This window comes from Anser anser (genome assembly GCF_964211835.1).
Source record: "Anser anser genome assembly, chromosome: 1".
In the NCBI taxonomy this organism is placed as follows: domain Eukaryota; kingdom Metazoa; phylum Chordata; class Aves; order Anseriformes; family Anatidae; genus Anser; species Anser anser.
The window spans coordinates 59,289,368-59,304,648 of record NC_139720.1 but is presented as its reverse complement, the minus strand read 5'-3'; the positions used below and the strand labels follow the sequence as shown (position 1 = coordinate 59,304,648).

General features: G+C 37.8%; 1 protein-coding gene across 2 annotated transcripts; it reads right to left on the bottom strand.

The window, feature by feature from the left end:
• Window positions 1-198: 198 nt before the first annotated feature.
• Window positions 199-14,040, bottom strand: GLT8D2 (glycosyltransferase 8 domain containing 2). 2 transcript variants are annotated; one of them, XM_083812171.1, is made up of 10 exons: window positions 13,637-14,040; window positions 11,701-11,745; window positions 10,235-10,330; window positions 8,913-9,081; window positions 7,024-7,141; window positions 6,348-6,432; window positions 3,857-3,969; window positions 2,975-3,141; window positions 1,262-1,374; window positions 199-454 (listed from the first exon to the last, which is right to left on the bottom strand). In XM_083812171.1, the coding sequence occupies exons 2-10, from the start codon at window positions 11,717-11,719 to the stop codon at window positions 282-284; spliced, it is 1,053 nt and encodes a 350-aa protein (XP_083668297.1). In that variant the 5' UTR covers window positions 11,720-11,745; window positions 13,637-14,040; the 3' UTR covers window positions 199-281. The 2 variants fall into 2 exon arrangements, with proteins under 2 accessions (XP_083668297.1, XP_083668298.1); XM_083812172.1 differs by lacking the exon at window positions 11,701-11,745.
• Window positions 14,041-15,281: the final 1,241 nt, after the last annotated feature.

Sequence of the window (15,281 nt, the reverse complement as noted above, 5' to 3'; positions counted from 1 at the left end):
ACATTGTCTGATTTCACCTCTGTAAATATTTAATGAAAGCATTTCATTGTCAAGTAAACTTGTTTCCTCACCTTATTTGAAAGTCAGGATAATCTGAACTGTAACTAATTCTCCCACCTCCCTCTCCACCCATAAGCCCTCAAAACTGATGGTCATTTTATGGCAATATTTAAGAAATACTTAGTTCTCTAAAATCAGTTAATTATACATTTTGACATGTTGCTTCTCAAACTATTGCATGCTGCAAAACAAAGTATAAATGCATTTAAGTGTTTTCAGTATCAACTGTCAGGACGAGTTAATTTGAACTTCCCTGAAGGGTCAGGAATAAACCAATTTTCCCAGAGATCGGTGTGAACGCTGGGATAGTCCCAAGGTTTATATCTCCCGTTCCAATGAAGTAATTTAGCTTCTTGAAGGAAATGTTCTGAATAACGGGTATCAGGACTCCAGCCTGCATGGGTACATGGAAAAAAAAAAGTTTTTTTTATAATGGAAGACACTACACAGTTAAACTTTTGTTTTATTAAAATAAGTCTGATTAGTATGGTTCCACATACTTGTCAATAGACACCTAGTTGTATGATAGAGCAGCGTTTTTAATTTAAAACCTTCAATTCTGCATCTGAAAAATCTGTTTCCTCTCAACAACATCTTGGTATACCTGGGGCTTACAAAAACATCCCTTGTACTGTTCATTTTATTACATAAAGCTATTATCTTTTTCTCAGGATAATTCACCATTCCCAGGTGAATGGTAACTGCAGCCTTCAGAACGTTGACTACACAAAGGCTGCCGGGCATCCCATGATCTTCTACTGTGGCTGCTAAAAATGTCAGGTTTTTTCAGTCTCTGTGACTATATTCACATCTTTCATATATTCTTTCCGTGGCTTAGGACAATATAGATAGTTGGTCTTCAATCATGTAGTTTTCTCCTTGGTACTTTTTTTTTTTCTTTTCTTACCCAATTTAATGATTACTAGGTATTTTCTGCAGGGGTACAACTATTTTGTTTGCTTGACCTGTTAAGATATTTGACTAACGACTACCAGTGGGATACGCACACATTCTGCCCTACCCTGAAGCAAGCAGGACTAGTGAGTGTTAGAGGAAAAGAAGGAAGCATGGATTACGTATTTGGATCTGAGGTATAAAGTAATGTGTTGAGGTAAAGTAATGTAACATCCTACACTGGAATCTTAAAAACAACTCTCACTTTATTTAGTTCAAACTGCAAATGGTGGAAAGCTAAACTTACCAAGATGCCGTATGTGCCACATAGGATTAATAGCAGAATACTTTCCATGAAATACAATCAGCATCGGAGAGGTCGCCACACCTCCCCCGAGGGTGCTGCTGTAGAGGTTTTCCCTGCAAAAGAGCAAAGTGTTCAAAACCTCAATAAAAGAGCCTTTGGCACAGAGATCAGAAATTAAAAATGTAAGTATGCTGGTAAAATTCAAAAGCATTTTGAACAGACTTATTTTCAGTGTACTCTGTTCTAATGCTGTTAATTGCTTGCATTTGCAACTCCAATTCTCCTTGAGTAGATTGTTGCTACCAAGCAAACGGGGAGTCAAGCCCAACATGAAGCCAATTACTTCCACATGCTGCCTGTAGTCTATGAGGCTGGCAAAATCAAAGTAGGAGAAAAAAAACTCTCAACATAAAGTAATTAAACATATTTTGCTAATGTAATGTATGTGCTTCCATGTATTTCACTCTCTCTCTTCCTTCCCCTTCGCCCCCCTGCACAACTATTAGACTTGTAAGTTAACTTCAGATCAGATTTGGCAGTCTAGTTTGTATAACCTAACATCTAAAGGATATTAATTTCCTGAGAAGTTTGTTAAAACTCCAGGGCTTGAAAAAGCCAAACATTACTGTGAGGAGAGGCTTTAAGAGGTAGCAGCCAGATGTTTGGCCACAGGGTGCTTAAGGCCTGGCCAGTCAGCACATGGGAGCATCATGTCACCTGTCTAGCCCAGCAAGGCTGGGAATTATCAAGAGGTGCTTAGAGGCTACAGAACAACAAAAATCATAACCTCCAAAACCGTGAGTTTCAGCTGCTAACTAAGCAATTTATTTCACTGTCACTTCAAAACCCAGCTAAAAGGAATATGAATGTTTTATTATGGTCGAAAATCATCTTTGTAGATAAGACCTGCAGTTAATATTCATGGATTTTTTTCAAGCTCTTAAAAAGCAGAGCAATAGCTTCTCAGAACGTTACCTAAGCAGAGTGAGAAAGACAGGCATTTAGCTTTTCATTCAGTCACATGCTTATCATTTGTGTCTCCTGCTTTGTTCAATTCTGAAAGTAACCAGTAATGGAGGTAGTCCAAAAGCACAAGCTAGTCTGTTTCAATTTAGTTTTACTAAATTTAAACTTAACTCTTTACAGAGAAAGAAAGTAAATGTCAAGTTTGCAAATGGAGGTTTGCAACAAACGTTAAAAATTAACAGTGTTTGTTTCATTGTGTTCATGACTTATTTGTGGTCAAAGCCAAAAAGTTATCTTCATGTCAAGTTTGGTCTGTCTATAGAGAAAGCAGCATTTTCTATTGGTATTTAAGAAATCTGGTGTCCGATTACTGTTTGGCTGACATTACAGTAGGAGAGACCCCACACAAACAAGAAAACATTCCTTCTTCTCTAAAGTGGCCTCAAGAAGGGAAGATTTTAAGTGGCTTGGTCCCAAGTGAGGTGGGATCAAAACAAGACCCACATGGTCTCAGTGTCCCTCAGGATTAAGTGTGGTTTGCGATAAACACAAGACTAATACTCCAGGCAGCGTTTTCTGGTACACTTTCAATCAGATATAACCACATGGAAATTCTGGAACATGAGTTACTTCAGTATCTCACAGAACAAAATAAAGTTGCAAACTTTAAAGAGCTTGCAAACAGAAAATTATAGTTTTAATACTCAGTTTACAGTTACGTGCAAAGCTAGATTTCTCTATACATACTCTACATTTCTTTGCATCCACTTTTCCAACTGCTTTGTAAGCCGCTGATGTTTCCATTCAGTCATGTTAGCAACAATTACGCCAGGATTAAAGGAGCAGGTGCTGGGGCTGATGCCAAGATCTCTAATTGCTTGCTTTCTGTAGTCCAGGAATCCCATGTATGTGTTCTGGGAAGTTAAAAAAAGAAAGTTTCAAAGTATGTTTATCCCCTGTGAATCTCAATAAAAGTGAGAGTAAACACATCTCTACGCTGCTCACATGGAGACTAAGTATGCGCTTCCAAAGCTGAGTTTCTGTGATGATTACCTGTCTCAATTGCCATGTGACGGGCTGAAAGGCAAGGTATGCCCAGCTACTGAATTGCTTTTTCCACGATATTGTCCCACTAGAAGTGAATAAAGCTCCTTCCTCACCACATTTTTTCTTTCTGTAGCTTACTCTAAATGAGGTATCTTTATACTTGTGCAGCTGTAATGCTAGAGGGACTGACAGTTTTGGGGAACTCAACTCAGAAATTTGCTTTCAAACACTTTTGCTGAGTTTCATTCCCAATTCGACTAATACAAATATCATATACTCTGGCTTCGTTTAATACTCCAGAAGTGCTCATGATCTACTGATAGCAAAATTAACTTAATAAAATACCAAACATAATTTAGTAAAATCCAAAGAGCGACAGAGATTTAACCTACTACAGGAAACAACTCTGCATAGCACCATATCATTACAAAGTTACTACAGAAAGTAGTTCTTAATTACCTGTAAAACTGGTACAAAAATATTAAAAAAAAAAAATACTTTCACTTTGGGGAAAATATATAAAATCATATTATGTTTATGAGTCAATACATTCATGATTAGAGTTCCAAAATGACACCTTACCTGCATGCCTACACTTCTAACCATTTCATGTGTAGAAGGTAGATCACAATCATCTGAAAAAGCCGCAGCATGTCCAGGAGCTAACTTAGTTTCATAGAGTTCCTGGATGTCACCTGGTTACACAAAGTTGAAAAGCTTAAGAGCAAGCCTATTCACTGCTACGTAGCTGATAGGATAACTTCTGTTCTCACATGTTAGTTACAAACATATCAATTTTAGGGGATAGCTGAGATGTTAATGAAGGCTGAACTTTGCTATTTGGGAAATTTTCAAGTTTATGTCCCATATACGGGTGTCTATCTTTAGCTATTGCCATCGGAATTCAATACATCCTTAATTTGGTCCAAACGTCCAAGATCAGCTGAAGCAGCAGCTGTTTACACTGTTAAGAAGCTGATTACAAAGTTATGCATTCAATTAGCTCTTATTTGGAGAAAGAGGGTACAGGCAAATGACTTCAGTCCCTCAGAAACACCTCTTCAATTTCCTGCACAGATCATTTTTTTCCTCTGTTCCTGTGTTTGTACCTTGTAGTAAGACACCTGGCTTCACAGTGCTTACTGATAAGCACTGGCCAGCTGAAAGGTGCCTGTCACGTTTGTGGCTTCCCAGACCTCCCAGCTCCTTCCTGAGGGAGGGAGATAACGTAACACATGATGTCTCACTCACCATCTGACTAGCACATATCTACTGTGTCAGAAGGATTTCAGGGCAGGTGGGAAGCACAGCACCACCACTGTACAGCTACAGCAATTAGGGGAGTCTGCATCCAAACCCCTTCAAGCTACTGGCAAGGGTCATAGGCAAGATGAATTAGGTTGGAAGGCCACACGCGGCCCATTAGCCTGAGGTGAGCAGTCTCCACAGGTAGGCCATGAAGAAGTAAAGCTGCTATTACCAGGAAACCTCAATAAAAGACTAGAAACTGAAAACATTGCTCATACTGCAGAGAGTGGAACTACTATTTCTGAAAGAAAAATTCTCCAAACTCACCAGCCAGCTAGAAAACTTGGGATAGAACTTACATCCCACCCGAAATAAATAAATAAATAAATAAATAAATAAATAAATAAAATGTGGCAGCTAGTAATTGTTCAAGAATAACAAGCCTTAATAGGTATTTTGTCCTGATTCTAAATAACTTGTGTTTTTTCAAGAGAAAAAGCAGAAAAAAAAATGTGATGACACCCAAAATGTTTCATTCTTACTTACTATAGAAAATAACTGGCCAACACATAAACAGTCCCAAAGTTAAACCCTGAAACTCCCCATCACTCCTTACCCTGTCAGAACTCCCATTCCAGAGACGTCTGATAGAGAGCAGTCTCACATTACAGTTAAAACATGAGGAACAGCTGCCAAAACATGCACCCTCGCTCTGCCTCCACCCCCACACGCCCATCTTTATTCCCCTCTTTCGTGGCCTGTGATTACATGGCCCAAGGGTGAGCAAGCAAGAGGAAAACAAGTTTTGTTGTTGTTTTTTTGGTTGGTTGGTTTTGTTTGTTTGTTATATAGCCAGTTTTCTGCCGGGTCAACCAGAAAATGTCAGCTTATTTCGCAGCTGCACAACTGTAGGTGTGATACGAGACAAGTAACAGGAGCTGCCTGCGGACAGGAGAGGCCACTTCCGCAGGCAGCAGCCTCCCATTAGCTGTAATGTAAAATTACACCCTTATCCTGTGGCTCCAGAAACACTATCAGCTGACAATCTGACACCCCTAATGAAAGAGAAAGTCCTACCTCTCCTCTTTCACCAGCCACCCCATTCTTTTCTGCTGGACCACTGCCTTAAGTCATGCCAGGAAGCTAATTCAGGCTGAAAGTAATCACCTTTCTGTGTGTGCAGGCACATGAGGGAGGGATGCAGGTGAAGAGGTGGGGTCAGCTTATAGTGTTCATGCAAATGGAGTGTAAATGAAGACTTAAGAACCTTACAAAAAGTTAATTATTTGTTAATGACTGAGGACAGAATAACTAAAAGAAAAAGCAGAGAGAACCATTGTAAGCCATGCATGTTGAAGAAACTGTAATAAATCTATTGCAAAAGAAAATGAGACAGACAGAGAAGATTAATTGTATTTTATAAAGCAGCTCATAGTGGAGCAGCATTTGTGGGAAATTGAATGCTAGCAGGAAACACAAGCCACACTTAACTACATACTACAGCATCCAAGTGAAAATCGTGATACCTATCTTTCAGCAACTGACCGAATCCAAATAAAATGAAACCCATAGAGTTGATTTTGATTAAAATCAAATTTAAAATCAAATTTTGGTTAAAATCAACTATCTAAAACACATACGAAGAGAAGGTTTTCTTCAGAATTTCCTTTAAATAAATAAACACAAATTTTGTAGTTTTCCCAAGTACAATGCTCCTAGAAGTTTCCTCACTTTCCATTATACTCCGTATCTCCAGACAACCATAAAAGCTGCAGTAACTTTGATCCTAATTCTGCTGGAAACTGCTTTTTGGATGTCAGCTTACCTTGAACAATGATATCATCATCCAAATATATGACTTTCTCATGTTTCTGGATAAGCAAAGGAAGATAAAATCGAACAAAGTTCAGCTGTTAAACAGGGGGGAGAAAAAAAGAAATACTAAGTGTTAAAGCAGTTTAATGCATTAGTCTCTCTTTACTGACTAGTAAACTATTAGTTCTTTTAAAGAACCATTAGTTCTTTTACTGACAAGCTCAGAACTGGACACAGTATTCCAGACGCAGCGTTACCAGTGCTGATGGTACAACAAAACACCCAATTTGCTTCTTCTGACAGCCAGTAACATTTAGACTAGTCTTTAGCCTCTAACTTAACCTCAGACATAGCAGAATGCAGCCAACTCAGCATCATGGAGGCACAAGAAGCACTACTGTATCTTTCCTCCGAAAAACTGTAAATATATTCTTAAATATATAACACATTCAAAACATAAAGTTTATACCACCAAATAGGTGAGGTGCCAGCAAGACAGAAAAGTTGCAAGGAGCTTGTTACAATGCACTTTTCCTTCTTGAGTGACAGCTTAGAATTGGGACCTGAAGTGGTTTTTTTGGGGATTGCACCCCTCCTGTGTAGTGGAACAGAGACCTAGGACATTTAAAAACCTGTAATGTGCATTAAATTCTTGAAAATGTGTTGTGTGGTGTTTGTTTACTCACAGGCTGCAGTAGTTCAGGTCGTGATGCATCTTGCCTGATTTTGCCCTTTAGTACCATGGGGTTGAATTCCACAACCTTAAATTTTATTTCTTTCAGTTTAGAATTTTCAATCCATTTTCTGTGATAAAAAGAAGCGATAAAAAGAAATATTCAGCATGTGGAGAGTACTTCCAGTGTTAACTCAGACTCACAGGAGAATAAGAGGCTTTGGAAACTCACTTGATCTATCCTACCCCAAGACAAAAATCACTTATGTCTACAGCTATTGCACACAGTCATTTGTTTAACCTGTTTTAAAAAAAAAAAAAAAAAAAGTGCCAAAACCAGAGACTCCACACATTGTACAAACAACCCATTTTACACCGTTGTGATCATTAAATATTACTTCCTGGACTTTCATGCTATAGTTAAAGACCATTTTTATCTTATCCTATCTGCTATGCTTTTAAAGCACAGGTCAGTTTTCTCCTTTTTACAGTTTTATGTCCTTCAAGATGACTGTCATATATTCACAGTTTAGTAGAGGATTTTTTTTCAGACTAATGTTTTTCAATATTTTGTCAGATTTCCTGTCATTATTGCTTGATGTTCGACTCTGACCTCTCTTCTAAATCTTTCCTGAAGTAAGGCACATAAAACTAAATGCCATACTTTTTCTGATGTGGTAGAAATGCCTAGGAGATCAGAAGTTGTTTTCTCACATCTCCAGAGGTCATATATATCCACAACTATATCTCACTATGAAGCATGCCTTCCCCTCCCCTTTTTTTTGCACAATAGTGTGGTCAGTTATCAGTTATAGTTGTGTAGGTTTCAAAATGAGTGTCAAAGAATATGGGGCCTCCAAATGCACAGTAAGAGAGCATACAGACAGCACCTATCCCTCCACTCCCATTCTCTCACTATAATCATAGTTAATAAAGCTTTTGTCTGACCTACCATAAATTGTACTTGTGTTATTATGCACCTGGAGTCCCCATATTATCTAGCAAGTGCTAACAAACTCCTGCTTCACCTTGAGTCAACACAATCCGCTATTTCCACCTCTACTGAATTTCATCATGTTTTACAGCTCATTTTTCCAACTCATTTGGAGTTTGTTTTCAGCTCATCGTTGTTACTCAACATATCTTCTGTCTCTTCCAACTCCACGCCAACTGTAGAGTCATAGAGAACATTCTCCATTCTATTTTCTAGGTTACTGATGAACTGGATTGGAAAAACTCTCTGTGGAACCCCACTTATCACATCTTTTCACTTTGACATAAATTCTAAGTACACAAGCTACAGAAGTAGTCACAGGCAAGAACTGCTTAAAAAAAAAAAAAAGTCTTTGAATCTTTGGTTCACACCTTCCCTCTCTCACTTCCCCCTCTTTTAGAGAATGTCTGCAATTTTTAACACCCAAACTTGCTTTCATTACTAGCTTCTTTGGGCCTCTATTTATTACATTTACCACTCTCCCTTACCTGAAATTAGCTTTAGACAGCAGGCTTTTCTGCTCTGAAACTAAAGACACAGCTTCATATGAGCTGAGTGCAGTGCCACAAAGAGGGCTTGTGACAAGCAAGCATGTATGTACTTACCTTACTACACACGCTCTTCTGCAGCTGATCAACAAAAGGCAAAAAGGCACAGGTACAGGCATGTTATGGTTATTTCATACCCCTTTATGACAGCCAGTGCCTTAAGCAGAGCACAATGATCCTTTTTCCTATGTGTAGGGAATCCTGGGGACAGCTGCCAACACACTACTTAAAAGGAAGTACTTTCTTCTTACAAAATGAAGAAACATGTCCTGGAAAGTCCTCCAAGGCCTATACCCATGCTAAGGAGAACAACAACCTGGTCCTAATTACAGCATGAAATAAAATAAAGCACTTATATACCGAATATGAGGGATGGTGTTCTTCAGCCCAACTATGTAGAACAAAACATTAGCCTCCGTGTTGCTGTAGATGCTACTGATTGCTGCTATAGCTGCACCCATTCTGCCTGCAGCAGCACAGATTACGACTGGGATTTCTTCTTCCATTTCCTCAGGACTCTCCAAGTCAACTACAAGAAACAAAATTATGCATTATAATAGAAAACTGAGAATCTTTTTGTATCGCGTCTGGGTCATATGAGTGAGCTCATAGTTCTATAAACAGTGGAATCATATCACATTCATTCCACTTCCTTCCCACATCCTTTACACATCCACATTTGCCAAGGCGCACAGCATGAGCTGTTGCTAACCCAGAACTACATGCAAGTTGACTGGGCTCTTAGATGCCTCCAAACAGAACATAGAAAAAGGTTCTCTGTATCTTCTGCTCCACGGGAGCACAAATCAACCTGTCCTCCATGTTGCTGCTTATTCACATGAAACCTGAAGAAGTTTGAATACCTTTGAGACTTCTACTTCTCAGTTATATTTAGTACAAATTGGACAATTGGCTCCAAAATTTTCAAAGGAAGGAAGTAAGTGGAAGAGCTGGTGTAATTGCATGAGCTTCACTTCTTTGGGAAGCAGGCTAGAAAGGAATAGTGCAAAATTTTGTACCACCAGGAAGTTGCTAATGATAAAAAGGAAAAAAAAATCTGAACAGTACTGAAACAGCTCACATCACTGCTAAGGAAAATTTGTACCCCTAGCACTGATTAACTTACAGAAATTATATGAATAAATTTATACTGGTTGAAACATAATCATTAAACTCATAACAGCCCTACAAAAACATACTGAATAGAAATGGTTTATACTAAGACAGAATTTGTTTATCTGAGGAACAGTGAATAAGCTATTAGTATAAACACTACATACTAGTCCAACCACACCAACCCTAGCGGGCTTTTGTCACTATAAATATTACAGCAAGAACTTCTGCTGAAAATTATATCAAGGTTTGATGATCTATCTGAAATCAACAGCTAGGCCAAGCATATTCCCAAGGGGCAAGTTCTGACTGAAGTTTATTATCACTTGGCATCTCCAATAGTGTTCAGCACAAATAAGAATATACAGCAGCTTCCATCTGCATCAGTGACATCTGGATAAAAGTGTGAATCGGGATGACAATTCTTACTTGTACTATCAATCTCCTACTATTTTATTTGAAGTGGCTCATCTACTGCAGGGCAAACAGGTTTAGTAATAAGAAAAAAATGTTAAGTGAAGAGGTAAGAAATATCAAACAGGAACATAAATGAAATGGAAGTCATTTACCTGCTTCATTCTTTAATGCAGATGGCACTTTGTGAACTTTGTTGTACAGAATTGCACATACAGTTAAGACAAGAAGTAACAGTAAGATCTGGTTAACTGAAAAAAAGGGAGAATTTGTTAACAATCACTCTAAAAGCTAGAGTACTAATTGTACCTTTTTAAAATCAAATTTGCAATTAGTACATATCAAAACCTGTATTTGCTGTTTTTTTCTTTCGCTATTTGATCAAACTAAAAACATTATGCTAAAAATGTAATGATATCTCTGTCCTTTTACAATTATTTCCAACTACCTGATTTTCATGGATTGTTTGCTCACTAAATCATTAGGTTTCCAATACATATGGGTTATCCATACTATTAAATAAATGTTTCTAAACATTACTAGAAACCTGGAACTTCCTTTCATTGGCTACATCATAGGACTTCAAGAACTAACTATTTTACCCAGCTTTTTCTTTCTCTTATGCTTCCTCCAGACACAAGTAAAATTTTATTTGATTTCAACATGCAGATCTTCTAGGTATATTTGAGCAAAACTCTAACAGTGCTAGAAAAATAAACTCAGCATGCCATTCAAACCAGGTATGTTCCAAAATATTTGAGAATACATAAACATTTTGACACTGTAATTAGTACGTCAAAAAACAACATGCAAAAGCAAAGACCTTACTGTGTATTACGATTTTTCAGTTCCTACCAGACTATCTTGGACAAGCCTAAGCCATTCAACATTAACCACCTGAGAATTGTTAACCAAGACAGTTCAATGATAGGACAAGGAAGGAATACGCTACCATCACTGACAGCTACCTTGATGATGGAGTTCTTTGGGTTGACTTCATTACTTTGTACCATCATAAAGGTGATGGTAGATATTCAAGGCATGCAAAAGAGCAAAGGGAACAAAGTTTTGAACTGTTTGATTCAAAAGGGCCACTTAACCAGAACTAGGCATGAGAATAAGTTGAAATTGGTACGCATGCATCACCAAACCTGCATTTGTTTAAATCAGCTGAGGAAAGGGCCCACTGAATTCAGTGAAATTTTGGGTGTATAACTGAAGACTCACAGCGGTCCATTTTCAGTCATTGATCACAACAGGTGATGAGAATCCCAAACTTCTCAGGGCCACATTTCAATTTTGAGTATGAACAGCATTAACGTGCAGAGTTCTGTTCAAAAAGTCAGGTTGGGTGCTCCTGGCACAACCCACATGAAACTGGCAGTTACCTGCACTCAGTCTCATGCAGCGAAGTAGTGAGTAATATTAAATTAATAGGATTTATTGCTGTACTTATCTGATTTAGTCTACAGAAAAAGACTTATTTTGATAATAAAAGTTAAATATAATTTAGCAAAACTAGTTATAAATTTGCATGCAACTGTTACAACAGTTTTATGAGAAATCACATCTCTGCCCTCTTTTAAAAATACATATTTTAAATGTTTTTAATCTTTCTTACTTTTCTTTAAAAGAGCCATATGTTCTGTTGGATATGAACTGTGGTCTGTAGTAAAATTTAAAAAAATAAAATAAAAAGAGAGAGAGAGGGAAAAAATCATGAATACAAGCAGTGAACACTAGTTAAATATTTCAGGGACAAGGTTTAGCATTATCAACCAGTAAAAGCACTCTATCTTTGTAAATAACTTTCTTGTAACAAATAACTAATATTTTGAGCCAGAGCTATTAGATATTTTAATATTCAACCTACTAATAGACTGAAATGAATTGTTTTAATACATTCAGTCCAATCACCTACACCAGTAAAAACTATGATTTTTAACACATTTTAAAATAATGTACAAAAATTATAAAAACACCAATTGATGCAATTTGTAAATACATCTACCTTTATATCTGATCTCACCTAAAACATAAGAACAATCACAAATACTAAGTTTTTGTTGGCATACAGTTCCCAAACATATAGGTATCATACATTAGAGCAGCGACTTTCAGACTATGAGAAAATCTTAGAGTAATTGTGAAAAGATTTTCTAACAGCAGCATCCTTCCAGCAACAGCAAAAGGGAAGCTTGTGCAAAATGGGTTGTATTTAAGCACGTTATTTGTGATGCTTAAGATAAAGAACTAGCCTTCCCTGAAACTGTACTTCTAAGCAAGGCCTGAGAATGGCCATGACTTTGTACCTGAGAGGAAAGAATCCCTAAAATTGTGGAAAAAGAACAACATTCACTTAAGTTCTGGAAGCAGTAGTATTGTTTATGAAAAAAAAAAAAAAAAAACAATAAAAACCACCATCAGAGGTTGGGGCAGGAGGGAAGGAAAACTCAACTGTGTGATCTAACCCTTATACTATTGTAGCTATCTTCAAGATCACAACCCATTTTTCCTGTTTACATACATACAGATATGCTACAGTATAGACAAGGATACACTGCAGTTTCTATCCACGTATTAAAATAAAGTTCATTCTCATTCCTTGAGAAGGAACACGAAACGGCAAAAATTCTTGAAACTTGAGTCACAAAAATGACCACCTCTCATTGGTTAATGCTGCTGATGAGGGAGCATCCTGAATTAGCCTCTACTTTGACTAACAAGTAAAATGATAATAAAAACATAAATAAAGCTAAGATGTGGCTTTGTTTACGAACCACTTATATTTGCATATATTTAGATCCCAACAGATGACTAAATCGTAGAGAGAGGAATATTTCTGAGATTCCTTTCACATCTGCAGTACTTGACTGCATTCCAGCAGCCCACTCTCTTCATGTGGCATTAATTTACATAGATATGAAAACAACCTTATCAGTTGAAAAAAAAAAAGCTGCTTAGAAATCCCTTCTCTTGCACATTACACAAGTATTGTAGTCTTAGACATTTAAAAGCTTATTCATTTAGATAAGGAGAGAGACAGCAAAAAACCCTACACTCATGGAATAACTTTTTAACCTCGCTTAAGCCAGTAGCAATTTTCACTGACTTCAATAGAGCTGACTACAGCCTTTTAACTAAATTTGTAACAATAGTCACAAATAACACTGATGATCACTGCAAAATGAAAGTTGGATAGTCACAGCCTCATGATCTCTTCAGAGATGATTAAATCAACATACATTGAACCATGTTTTAAACTTTAAAATCTAAACACAGAAAGTTTCATATAAGAAAATTTTGAATTCCAAAACTACAAAGTTCCTAACTCTCTGCAACTCAGATTAACTAGCCATTGATTTTTAAAGAAAGGAATATTTATTCTCCTATAAATATTTACTCATTTTTTTCCTGAATTTAGACATTAGTTCCTAGAACCTGGCAGTCCCTAAGTCGGTTGCTAAATCCTGTAATAAAACAAGGGGCTGCAGAAGGGAAAGCTCAGAAACATGACATTACTGCTCAGATATTTCCTGCTTAATTAGTCTTTTTACCTCTTCAAAGCAGCACAGTATTCGGGACTCCTTTCTCCTGAAGAGCTTTTTACTTGGATCCTAGATAGCCCACAGATGTAAGCACTCTTGCCAAAGCTTCCTTGCCCATCGTCCTCCTTTAAAGTCCCCTGTCCAAGGGCCTTACAGGGCACAGAAACAGTTTTAAGATTCAATTCCTTTTTCAAACTCTTCAAAGTTTACTTTGGAGTTGTGCTGGTTTTCTTTTCTCTCTGCTGCTGAGGAATAGCAGAGAGTCCAGACGCGGCACTGAAGGAATGAGAGCCCATAAACCACTTCCAGATGTGCTGAACGATGATGCAGCCCTAGATCTGGCAAACTTGCCTTAGAGCTTCATCTAGCAGATTGCGAACAAATCCCACAAGACAAAAAGTCTTAAGGGGGTGGAGGAAAGATTCACAGATTCACACAGATTTTTCTAGGTTGGAAGAGACCTCAAGATCATCGAGTCCAACCTCCAAAGAGAAGAGAAGAAACAAAAAAAGAAAAAAAAAAAACAAAAAAAAAAGAAAGAGAAGGAAACAAACCGTTCCAGAAGTTACTTCAACAGTCTAGTTGCAGGTTAGGTTTCTAGTCATTATTTGTGGTAAATGTGAACAAATAACTAGTGTGCAAGAGCCAGACAACAACATGCCAAAGTCAAAATGAAAGCCAACGTTTTTCCAGTGTCTGTTTGCACAGTTGTTGCAAGTATGAAATGGAGTGAAACTTGCAAAATTCAACTGAGCATGCACTCTGACTTGAATTGTCTCATCCCCAAATCTCTGAGAAATTAATCTGAACCCATGGGTTTGGTTTGGATTCAGAGGGACCTTAGATTAAGGTATCATGCAGATGTTAATACTGTCTGTTGACACTCTGTCTCCTAAATGACCCTGGAATGCATTTGCACTTTTATGTCACTTCTTTTATTCCAATTCTCTGCCTCCTTTCTAGGAGCCTCTTATACAGTAAAGCAGTTTTATCACAAGACTTTCACCACTAGTGAAAGGAATAAGAATACACCTTAAATTCTATTTCACATTTCTAGCATGAGACAGCACACAACTTATGAAGGGTACCTCATTTAAAATGCAGGGTTTTATTTTTAGAATTTTGACTAAGATTTTTGTTCCACTCCTAGAATCTGAAAACGTGGGCTTTTAACCATATGTCTCAAATATGCTTCAAGGGTATTATCTGTGTCTGATTTACTACAGCAACTTATTTTTTGCAGAGCTGCTTGTTGGAAAAATAATTGAAGAGCAGTACAAGGAGTTACATGCTTCGTGTAGATGGTCACAGCCATCACTTTTTTCTGGTGTGCACTACTTTTATGCAGGATTATGTTCACATTCATCGAAATCCACCTGTGTTTTATTAGTGTCCCTTGCATTCTCCGTGCACCCTGATGAGCTCTGAGGCGCGTGTGGCGGCAGCATGGGGACCACCAGCTCTCCCCGCACTGCCAGCAGCGCCTTCTCCGGGTTTCCCTCCAACCCAAGCGTTTACAGCCTCACTTAACGCCCTCATCACAGAGGGAAAAGCACAGCTTCCGTCCCGCTGACCGAAATCTTCAGCTTTACTCAGCTCGCCCGCTGTTCGCTGCAGAACCGAAACCTCGGTTTCTCATCTCAGCCCTCAGCGC